At 39.9% G+C, this 12134-nt stretch overlaps 1 protein-coding gene across 1 annotated transcript; it reads right to left on the minus strand.

Moving 5' to 3' along the window:
* Window positions 1-7908: 7908 nt before the first annotated feature.
* Window positions 7909-8962, minus strand: LOC147463523 (alkaline/neutral invertase A, mitochondrial-like). The gene is made up of 5 exons (XM_086496742.1): window positions 8926-8962; window positions 8742-8837; window positions 8410-8510; window positions 8118-8357; window positions 7909-8028 (listed from the first exon to the last, which is right to left on the minus strand). The coding sequence occupies exons 1-5, from the start codon at window positions 8960-8962 to the stop codon at window positions 7909-7911; spliced, it is 594 nt and encodes a 197-aa protein (XP_086352868.1).
* Between the last annotated feature and the right edge of the window lie 3172 nt (window positions 8963-12134).

Consider the following 12134-nt stretch of genomic DNA (forward strand, 5'->3'; position numbering starts at 1 on the left):
TCCAGCATCTGTTGGCTTGAAATTATTTGGAGAAGACAATTCATCAAAATTTAGTTGTTTAACTATAGGTTCCACCTCTGCTTTTCTTTTCTTGGACAAAGTGAAAGCCTTGCCAAGCTTGACCTGATTTGATGACACTGTATCAGGCTTCGTTTCTGAAATATCCATGTCCTTCAAAGAGTGCACCACTTCAGGAGTATGCACACTTTTGAGAGCTTCACTGTGATTGTAACCTGCTTTAATCATGAACACATAAGTTTCTGCCTTCACGTGATCATTGATTAACTCTGCAGGTACTTGCACCCCATGAATATTAGGGTGTTGCTATGTATACCCTTCTACCCTACCTAAAGTAGTCAAAGAAACATCACCATTGTCCAACTTTTGAACATAAGAAAACAAGGCTGCCAAGTAGGCACACAACCTGTTTGTAGAATCTTTCCTCCGGTCCGACATATTAATCTCCCCATTGATCCTCTCATAAACTAAGTAATCCCAATTAACACTTCCTCCTTGCTCAACAAAATAGAGAGAAGCAAAATTTTCCTTGGACATATAATCAAATTTGACTAGGAAACAAATTTTCTCTAGATACCACTTCAGCTGCTCTCTTCTAACAGTTTTGACATTCTTCAACATGTAATAATTTCTGCCACCCTCTCTGGCTCCAAACTCCTTCTTCAACAAGAAATCAGAGCACTTAGGAATCTGAGAAGTTCCATTGATTGGAAGTTTAAATACGTCAGAAATCAATTGTGGACTCAAAGCTACATTGGTAAACAGCATATCCTTTGTCTTTCTGACAATCTCCACTTGAGACTTAGCATACATATTTCCTTTCCACTCTTGCCATGGAAAAACAGAAAAATCAAATAAACCTATCTTCTTTAACCACAGTGAATGTACCTCTACAAAATAGTCGAGGTCTACTCTGAAATCCACGTAGGGCTCCATCAAGGTTTGATACAACTTGATAGGTGTCATTGCCGGTGAACTGTCGGGCTCTTCTTCTCCAGAAGGTTGGTCTTCAGGCTCAGGACTGCTCACATCTATCCTCATGGATACTTGCTTTCTCTTTGGCCGCTTACTCCTTGGCTCTTCTTCATCAAACGTTGGTCGGGCAACAGGTCCCCCTTTTGGTTTGCCCATCATGCATGCAAAAGAATGATGAAAGAGAGTAGAGGGCTGAAGAGTAGAATGGCCGAAGGAAAGAGAACCAGCTCGTACACAGTGTGTGAAGAAAAAACGCGACGAGGAAGGAAATAGGCGAATTAAAATCTCAACTCGCGCGCTGGAAACGTCAGCTAACTGCACCTTGCTCTTTTCAAGGTACTCATTAAAAATAGAGCTTAGTGGACAATCATCACACTTTTCGATAAAATTTAAAACAACCGTAGTAAAAGAATATCCGACCGCCATGAATCCGATCCGAAAATCAGACATACTACGAATTCCGACATCTCCACCACATTGCTCGTGTTTTTCCAATACCTGATTATCCCCTTGAATAGTCTCCTGAATAGTCTCCTGAATATTCTCTTGAATATTCTCCTGAATATCCTCCTTCTGAGTATCAGTATCTCTGCACACTGCTTCATCCATGAACTCATCTACTTGAACAACTACTGCTGTAGGCCAATCTAAATGAGGTGGTTTACCAACAAACTTTTTTAATCTGAAACCATTAACTGGAGAATCCATTCTTGTCCCATACACATCAACAACAATAAAAGTAACCTGACCCTTATCCTCAACAATCTGATATGGTCCCTTGTATCTTAAAGTTAATTTGCCAGGATGTGGTCCCAATCTAGAGTTATAAAGCATAACCCAATCTCCCACCTGAAAAATTTTGAACTTGATATTCTGATTTACCCAAGCTTTTCTCCTCCTCTGCACTATTTCAGTTATATAAAAACTGACATGTCTATCTTCTTCCAACTGCAACAAATACCTTCTTCTATGTTGAACAGACATTTTGGGAGTCATTTTCTCAGCACTTACTTTGAGACTAGGTACCACAAACTCCATGGGGACAACTGCTTCAAGCCCATAAACTAGCCTGAATGGAGTCATACCTGTAGTCACTTTGAAAGTTGTCCTAAAGGACCACAAAGCTGAATCTAACTTCTCATCCCAATCCTTCTTATTGTCCTGCACGATCTTCTTCAAAGCCCCAATCAATATCTTGTTAGTACTCTCTGCTTGACCATTGGCCTGAGGATGATAAGCTGTGGATTTTTTGTGCATAATCATATGAGTTTTAGTAAGTTCAGCAATAACAGCATTCAGAAAATGAGATCCTCTGTCACTTACTAACTCCACAGGACAACCAAACCTGGTCATGATATTATGATAAAGAAACCTTGTCATAGTAGTAGCTGTATTGTCTTTTAATGCTACAGCCTCCACCCATTTAGTACAATAATCAATAGCCACCAATATGTACTTGCATCCTCTGCTAGTAGTTGGCTTCACTGGTCCCACAAAATCTAGACCCCATTTATGAAAAGGTTCTAGAGGCAAAATAAGATGATCATTCATCCTTTCTGTAGAATCAGGCTGACCCATCTTCTGACATACCACACACAACTCTTAGCATAATTGTGCGCATCTTTCAACACAGTGGGCCACCATAATCCTGCTTGTAAAATTTTCTTTCCAGTAATATCTCCAAAAAAATATCCTCTAGCAGCCCCAAAATGTGCTTCTTGTAAAATAGCTGATTGTTCAAAATCAGGGACACATCTTCTAATGACCTGATCAATTCCTTTCTTATATAAAGCTCCAGCAATAACCAAGAAAGGACTACTTTTTAGTGCAAACTTTCTTCTCTGATCTGTAGAAAAGTCTGATGGCATTGTACCGTCCATCAAAAACACTATCTGATCATACCAATAATCAGAATTGACAGGTTGAACATCAAACAACTGAGCATCAGGCAGATCATCAATAACATCTATAGGCTTTTCACCTGTTTCAATCCGACTTAAGTAATTTGCAATAGCACGCTCCTTGCCTGGTGTATGAATAATAACAAAATCAAACTCTTGCAATAATAACATCCATCTAGCCGACCTTCCTGTAAGCAATGGTTTTTTTATTAAGTAAAGAAAAGCCTGATGATCTACATGAAAGATCACCCTGTTTCACAACAAGTAATGCTTGAATTTGGTCAAAGCATACACCATGCCCAAAGCTTCCCTTTCAGTCACTGCATAGTTTCTTTTAGCAGATGTTAACACACGAGAAGCATAATATACAGGTCTGAACCAACCCCTGACACCTTCTTGCATCAATACAGCTCCAACAGCCACATCTGAAGCATCCACAAAAACATGGAAAGGTAAATTCCAATCAAGAGCCTGTAAAATAGGAGTAACTGATATCATCTTCTTTAATAGTTGGAAGGATCTCTTCTGAACATCATACCATACAAAAGGTACATGTTTCTTTGTCAAATGAGTAAGAGGCATGCACACATTGGCTAAATACCTGATAAACCTGCTATGCCACTTAGCCTGTCCAACAAATCTACCCAACTCCTTAACATTTGTAGGATCCTTTGCTGCCTGAATCACTTCAATCTTCTTATCATCAATGGACATCCCCTGATGAGATACCACATGACCCAATAGAATACCACTCTTTACTGCAATCACACTTTTGTAAGGATTCAGACACATTATGAACATCCTACACCTTTCAAAGCATAACCTTAAATGATGCAAATGTAAGTCCTTTTTTTCAAACACTGAAAAATCATCCACAAACACCCTCATGAAATCCTGCAAATAGCGCTCAAAAGTCTTATAAGTTGTGTAATTGAAAGATGGTGGACCATTCTTTAGCCCAAAATTCATGGCAGTAGAAGCATAAGCCCCCCATTCTGTTATAAAAGATGTTTTGTGCCTATCTTTCTCAGTCACCTGAATCTGGTTATACTCAGAAAACCCATCCAAAAAACTATACATTTCCTGTCCAGCTACTACATCCAAAATAGCATCACAAAAAGGCATAGGGAAAGGATCGGTAATAGTTGTTGCATTTAATTTCTTGTAGTCAACACAAACCCTGATTTTTCCATTCTTTTTTGGAACCACAATAGTAGGAGACAACCATGTGACTTCATGGATAGGTTGTATAAACCCAACAGCTAATAACTTGTCAATTTCCTGTTTTACTTGAGCTGCAAAATTAGGGTTCATTATGTACCTTTGTTGAACAATAGGTACTATCCTCCTTGAGGTTAATATGATGTTGATGTAAATCAGGATCAATCCCTTTAAGATCAAAATAATCCCAAGAAAATACATCCTTAAATTCTTGTAATAACTGCAATAAGTCCTGCAAAAATTGACCATCCACATATACACTGACCTTCACCATTTTAGGGTCCTCTTTAGTGCCTAAATTAAGCTCCTTCAACTCATCCTGTTCAACTCTCTTGGATTGCCCAAACCTTTTATTGTACAACTTATCCACCATATCTTTAGCCTCCTATTCTTCATGTAAACTTACCTCCTTAGAGCTGGAAGCCACACTCTGATCCATCATTCTTAATACCTCAGCTCCCTGAATTTCCTGACCTGAAACAGGTGCTTCTTCCCCAGACTCTGATTCTTCATCCTTCTGCAAAATACCCTCAACATCCACTTCAAACACTGGTACAATTGTAGGGTTAGCCTGCAAGAACGCTTCCTCCTCATCATCCTCAACTGCTAAGTTAATTGATTGGGCAAACATTGGTCTCTCCTTGCCTGAAATTTGCTTCCTCCCAAGCATAGGAATAGTAAGAACCTGTTTACCTTTGGTAAGAACAACCTGATTCTCCCCCCAATCCTGTTTCACCTTGGCTAATCTAAACCAAGGTCTGCCAAGCAACATCTCATAAGAACTATGCCCTTCTTTCATCTTGAGTACCACAAAGTTCACCAGAAATTTCATACCTGATATTAGCACAGAAGTTTGTCTCAAAATTCCAACTGGTTACACCCTTGTTTGATCATCCATTTTAACTTGGAAAGGTGCTGGTTCTAATTTTCCCAAATTCATAGCAAGATACATAGATTCAGGTAATATGTTCACTCCAGATCCTCCATCAAGCAGTACTTCTTCCAACAGTCTTCCTTGAAAAGTCGCGTGTATCACTGGTACGACAAAATCAACATCAGAAGGGTGTATAGAGTGAACACCTAGTTCAATAATGGGTTGTGAGGACACTTCAGCTCCTCTACCCAAAAATTTATTCAACAATCTTTCCTTGAAAGCTAGAACCAAACACAGCATCTGATCTAGGGACAATTGCAAAGGAGAGTTGATCAGTGCTTCAAAAAAATCCCTTGCTTCACCTAAAACCTGCACCTCCTCCCTGTTAAGAGATGAAGATTCCGATAACTCTGAAACTCAATTATCCAAAGATGTCTTTGTTCCTTTTCCACCTGCTGGTGCACCCTATCTCTGATCCCTTTTTGTTGTTCCCAGTCAATAGGACCCTTGGCCTTGGACCTAGTTACTACCAAAACCTCAATTCCCTCAAAGCTCAAATAGAATAATTGTTACCTACGTCCTCATCAGGTATCTCCTCAATAATAACAGAGGAAGTTGGTCCATGTACAGGTGCTGTAAAAATTGGAATGTCAATAATGATAACATTAGCCTGAGCCTGAGGCGGATTCGGAGGAGCTGGTTGTGGTCTTGCCTGCTGATTGTCGTGATTATAAGCTACAACAGGTATCCCCCTTTCTTCTCTGTGTTTGACCCATAAGTCACATCAAATTCCTACAAAATGATTAGGATCTCCACAATACACACAAGGCCTGACTCCTTGTGGTCTCCTCTGATTATTATCCTGATTTCTGCCTAGCTGTCTAGGAGGTCCCTGAAATGGTGGTCTTCCTCTGAAAGGAGCCACCTAATTTACATCAGCCATAGCCCTACCCCTACCCACATTGGGAGGTGGTTTATTTCTCTGCTTTGGATTATACCAGCATTGAGCAGTGGTATGCCCATCCTTTTCACAAATTTCACAAAACCTCTTGTCACTTGGAGCAAGAATAGAATAACCTATACCCTTCAATTTCTACACCAATTCATCTTCAGCATCCTTCTTATCCTTTTTCTTACCACTACTTGGAGACCCCTTTTTCTTCCTCACTTTACTTTTGCAACTGTCACTATCAGTTGAAACTTCACACTGAGAATCCAACTCTGAGTGTTCAGTTGATGTAGAATCACCACTGGAATCAGAACTCTTCCTGCTTCTGGACTTAGTCATGCCCAATCTTTTCTCAACTCTAGATGCAACTACCACCAAATTGTCAAAATCCCCTACAATATCAATACTTGCCACAGCATTCTTCAAACCTGTCCGTAACCCTTTGAGAAAGTACCCTGCCAACATTTCATTAGTGGACCTCTCATTACCTTGAAGTCTCTCAACCAAAATCCTGAATTTTTGGGCAAAATCTTCCACCAACATTGAACCCTGTTTAATTCTTCTGAGTTTACTCAGAACATTAGTAGGAGTTTTCTCCTTTCTAAATCTTTGCAAGAAAGAAACTTTCAACTCATCATAAGTTATAAAATAAGCAACACCATATTGGCTAAACCAACTCATAGCCTTACCTTCCAAAGTAGTTGCAAACTGCTGTAATTTGATATTATCAGGGAAGATACCCTGATATCCACTAGCCTGCCACCTGGTTTCAAACTGAGCCACATGGCAATTTGCATCCTCCTTAGACCTGCCCTTGAACTTTGCTGATTTGATCTGAGGATTAGGGGGTAGTTGAGCCATTTGAATAGGTTGTTGCTACCTCCTAGGTCTTTGCCCAGGAGCTAACATCAGTGGGTCAAAGCTTAGTTGACGTCTACTTCTATTTGGTCTTCTTTACAAGAGTAGTGCCCCCAAGAATTGCCTCACTGACCTTTCCTCTGATGCTCCTTCACTACCCTGTCCTTGATTCACTGTCCTTGATTCAGCAATGGAACTTCATGTGGTGCAGTAGGTGCATTATCATCGCTTAAAGAATCATAATGAAAGGGATCTATATTTCCTGCATGAGTCTGAGCATGGGTATAGTACACTCTTGACCTTCTCCTACCCCTCTCGGACATGCATCATCTCTGAATAATACACAAAGCACAGTACGACCCTTAGAAATTGAATTACAGCCTCAATGCGAGATCTGTAGACAGCAGGATCGCCAATGTGTTGTTGAATAATCACACATACAATAAATAATCACCAAGAGATTGGATTCATATAAATTCAAAGCTAAGCAGTACTGTGTGTGTAACAGAAGTAGGAAAAATCAAAGAGATGATGAGAGAGCTAGAACGCAGACAAACATCAAAGATTGTATATCAAGAAAATCCCCAATACAAGTTCTCCAAAACAAGACTTAGTACAATCCCATCCTTCCCCAATCCCCAATATAAACTTGCAGCCTGAATTCGAATCTTAGCATGCATCGAGCGAGTTTTTCCGAGCAAAGACAAACCCAAAGCAAGTGTTTGTACGCAATAGAGTAAATTTTACCATCAACATAATATTTATGTTTGTTATATATTGAATATTCACTATAACAAAAAGAGTTTTCAATGGATAGACTACCTCCTAAATCCAAAAGATCAGAGTTCACTTTTAAAAGATCACCATATTCTGCGTGAATCGGCCATGAGAGATGTTTCTATTTGTCTGCAGATCATTTCGAAATGCTTGCCTCATCAAATTTTCAAATAGGTTATCAACAGAGCTAGACAAGGAGTGTGACTGAATCGAAAGGCTCATTAAACCATGACTTGCACTAGTGGCAATATTCCCCAATTCCTTTCCCTCGACATTGATTTGTCTGCTACTAATCCCCTCACACACTTTGCTAAAAGTGCAAGCATCTAGCTGCACTAAAGCCGCGGCTTAGTAAATTGAGGATTATAACCATCATAAGCTTTTCTACCCTCATGTTCACTTTGATGTTTACTCGTTCTATTTCTTTGCCCTCTGCCATATGCATCGCCAACAACCTGATAGCATCAACAGAAAAATGTCCTAACAAGTGGGGACTCAAGTACTTGAGCACTTCTGACACCTTAACATTGTCTCATCCAAATGCCTTCTTAAGGAGAGGATCACATAAGATCTGCGATTTCTCAGTACTAGTCTGGAGCTTATGAGCCTTGATGTAGTCCCATACCCGCTTGAGGGCATGAGGACTTGTGGTCTCCGAGGTTTGCAAGATGGGAGCCAGGCTGGAGGAGACCCTATAGAGACTCTGAGCACCACCTCTAAGCTCGAGCTTGGGGTCGGGCTCAAGAGTGGTTTTGAGTTCAGCCTTGGGCACTTTGTTGCTCATCTATTCATCAACTTATGCTAAATGTAGAGCAATCAACTGACACATCTGTAACCAGTAAGGTGGGGAACATGTCAAATCCATCTGTCAAGCATAGCTTCAGTATTAACTTTATTCCAGTTTGAACATCCACTCTTTCTTGCAAAGCATAGTCGCCTGTGACGTGCTTGCAATAAGATCTCAAAAGAATAATCCACCATAACCCTAGCCTGAAACAAGTCCATAAACAAGTATTGAGCTTGATGTTACAACATCTCTGTCCACCATAATGCCAACAATATTAACAAGAACATCCCACACATACAGTTACAAAATATATAGCAACAACTTTCGAGCATGCAAATTCTGACACAAGTTGCAACTTTCGCATAAACTTGTTGTTATTACCTGAATCAACAAGTGCTACCAGACATATGGAAGCCTCACCAAAATCTAGATCAAGCACCTCCTCTGTGACACTTTCGTTGCTACCTTCAGTGTAAACTGATCAAACAGCCAGACAACCAATGAATGTTTGAATCATGGACCCGAAATATTATAGGAGACAGCAATTAAGAGAAGGTATCATCACTTGCCACCAGAATATACAGACTGCTTGGAAGAAGCATTTCCCTAGCACATCAAAGAGCTGAATAGAATAATGACTACCGGGTGAAGCAAAGAAAAGCATTTAGTTCTATCCCTAACACTCTAAATCTCTCTTAAGAAGCCTAAGTGAAACCATTTTAAATGGCCTTCTCCAATACTAGAAAAAAGTGTCTTTTCTACATTTCACTCTCCAAAAAACCCAAGTGGATTAAAAAATATTATTTATACACCCCTTACACTTCAGCAAAGAGAAGCTTTGTCTTTACATCTCATGGTTGCTTAATAACTGTACTATCATTTCTGGTGGTCTATGTTTTAACCAATGCCTAGGCATCCCCATGGGGTTCTCATGTTCTCCACTTATGTGTATATTTACCTAGCCTTCTTCGAATACAAATGGTTCTCAAGGCCATGGAATCAAGGATAATCTTTCACAGTTCTTACATACCTACAGGTATATGGATGACTTATAAAGCATCAACAATAAAGCCTTCCTTAGAGAAATTTGCCTGATTTATCCTCACTGCCTAAGGATTGAACCTACTTCTTTAGTTGAGTTCATAACACCCAATGGGGCTTTTTGCACTTCGGTACAGTTCCTTAACCTTTCTATCTCTCTTCATATTCCTTATGTTGGAGGATATGACCTAAGGTATGCATGGAAAAGGGATCTCCTAAAACTGCCACCTGTGGAGTTCATTAAAAGCAATAGTAATAGGCCTCACAAGGCTGCTATTAGCACTTGTATCAGCCTGCTGTATTTGATCACCTACTCCTCTTTCGACTATTTCTTGCCTGGGAAGATATTAAACTACTAATAAGGAAGTATTGCCATAACGGTTTTAACAAAAACCAGATTCTAAACATAATTTTACAATCTCTTACTAAGCACGACTGGCCTGGGTTACAATTTAACCGAGAAAATCTCATTTCTCTAATAAGGTAGTAGGGCCATTCACAATGGGCCTACATGCTACTATTGATGTCATTGTGTTTGGTGCCTGGGACAAGGTAAGTACACACACACACACACGCACAGTGTGATCCTTAAAAGATTCCTTACTTATTTGTCGCTCACCCCTATAAAAAATTCAATTTTTTGGGTCTCCACTATGGGACTTGGCCCTTCAGAATTACTAAAGGCTTGTTGTGGTGGCGGTATTTTTGCCTTGGCTAAATGGCGCGCGCGCACGCACACACACACACACACACACACACACATACACACATGAACACTGTACCACCTACCTTGAATGTAATCCCGCGCTTACTTAGCTCTTGAGACTCTACTAAAACCCACAGCCTATGGGCACTACCATGGGATGTAGCCCTTCTCATTACATGAGTGACTACATCGTGGTATAACCTTGGGTGAAACTCGCCGTGAAAGCACCTGGTTGCCTCTTCATTGCACCTTGCAGGCAGCCTCACCATCTCTACTAGAGATCTCTTCGCGCATGAAAGTTATGGCGACCTCCCTCCTTCCTCTATTTAAAAAGTGAGGGCGCATCTCTGCCCCTCACTTAGCTTTGTTTGTACTCTATTTGTTTGCATAGAGAAAGTGACTGCGTATCTTGCATATATGTATCTCCACTGCATCGAAGCATGGAGCTCTCAACTCAAGTGACACAGGTCGGTAGATGTTATTTTATGGTTATTTTCACCTGTTTTAGGGCTATATGTTTATGTTGCGGATGCATGTCACTCTGAGAGGATTTTTTACACAAGTGTAGTAGGAAACTATGGGTTGTGTCTTCCTGCAAGGTTTTAATCCCAACATTGGGGTTCTCTGTGTCGCATTATTTCTGATGGTTCACTACATGCTGTCACTGTTAAAACCTGGTGTTCTTAGCAAAATGGAAATCTACTTACTGGTCGGTGGTTTGACCCCTGGGTTGGCTATGGCTTTTTTGCCCTGGTAACGGGTGCAAACATGCATTTTCTTCATGCTTACTACTTCGGTTGGCAGCTTAGCAGGCTATCTTTGTTGCATGATTATTACTCTATGATTGTTTAAACCGTATGTTATCTTATTGATGGAGAGCTTGAAAAGGGGAGGTGTTGTTCCACCCTCCACACATCAGTATTGAATATTTTTTTGGGCCAAGTAGCACGTTGTTACTGTTTCTGAACATGGCTTTATAACCAAAAAAAACTGTAGTACTTTACGTTCTTTTTGCTGGCTCACTAGCGATTATTGTTCCCGTTTACTTGGTAATTTTTTGTTACTACCGATTGCTGCTTAGGAATGATTTTTTGAACAAAAGAAGGGTTTACCATTGCACAATGCTATTTACATCACTATGATATAGGATGTCGCCATGACTGCATTCCATTACGGCTTCTGTGATTGTTCCCTAAATTCTGGATGATGCACTAGCTTTCGATTCTTACATACGCATTATGATCTTATAAATTATGGTGAATGTAGGGCTTGAACCTGCTGCTTATGGGTGTTAGATGGTTCTTTTGTAGCACCACTTCTTTTGGTTACTAGTTGAATGGCTAAAACCGTCATGATGAAAGTTCTGCAAGGATCTCCTATTTATATTCACATAAGGAATTGCATATTGTATAGCATAAATTTCTTTTAAAAACAGGGAAGCCTCGTGTACTTATTTGGATTCAGCACGGCTTCTTGCCACTTGGGTTGTCCATAAGGATGTATAAGGTAGGTAAACTTACAAAACTGGTGAGTTCTGATAACATGATGGGCCTAAAACTTTGCCCAACTTAAAAACAACCATTGAACTAGCCTATGGCTGGATTGGAACTACTAAACGAGCTTTTTATAAAAACAAAAACCTAGTGCACTAATTGGTGCTTTCATTAAAAGATGAACTGTGACTAAGACAAGGGGGAGATTCTGACACTTGGATTTGAAGGGGTACTGGCCTTCTAATCAGAATGATGTAAAATTTTTCTATAAATTTTTGGGTTCCTTTTTAAGAAATAAAACATTTACTATGGACTGAGCTTGTAAAAAGTTGAAAAAAAGTTTGTAAGATCGACATGGATAACAACTGGTATAGTCCATTGATACCTGTAAAACACATCCAAGGCTAACATATGTGTTGTTTTGTTTGGATGGATGCAGGTAAGGACTCTATCTTGTCTTGGAAGGTTTTCTTTAGCTTTGGCAAGCTATCCTTCACTGGATTACACATTCACTTACTACTTGGGAAGTTCTTC

Source organism: Adiantum capillus-veneris, chromosome 2 (genome assembly GCF_014529385.1).
Source record: "Adiantum capillus-veneris isolate H3 chromosome 2, ASM1452938v2, whole genome shotgun sequence".
Taxonomy (NCBI): Eukaryota; Viridiplantae; Streptophyta; class Polypodiopsida; order Polypodiales; family Pteridaceae; genus Adiantum; species Adiantum capillus-veneris.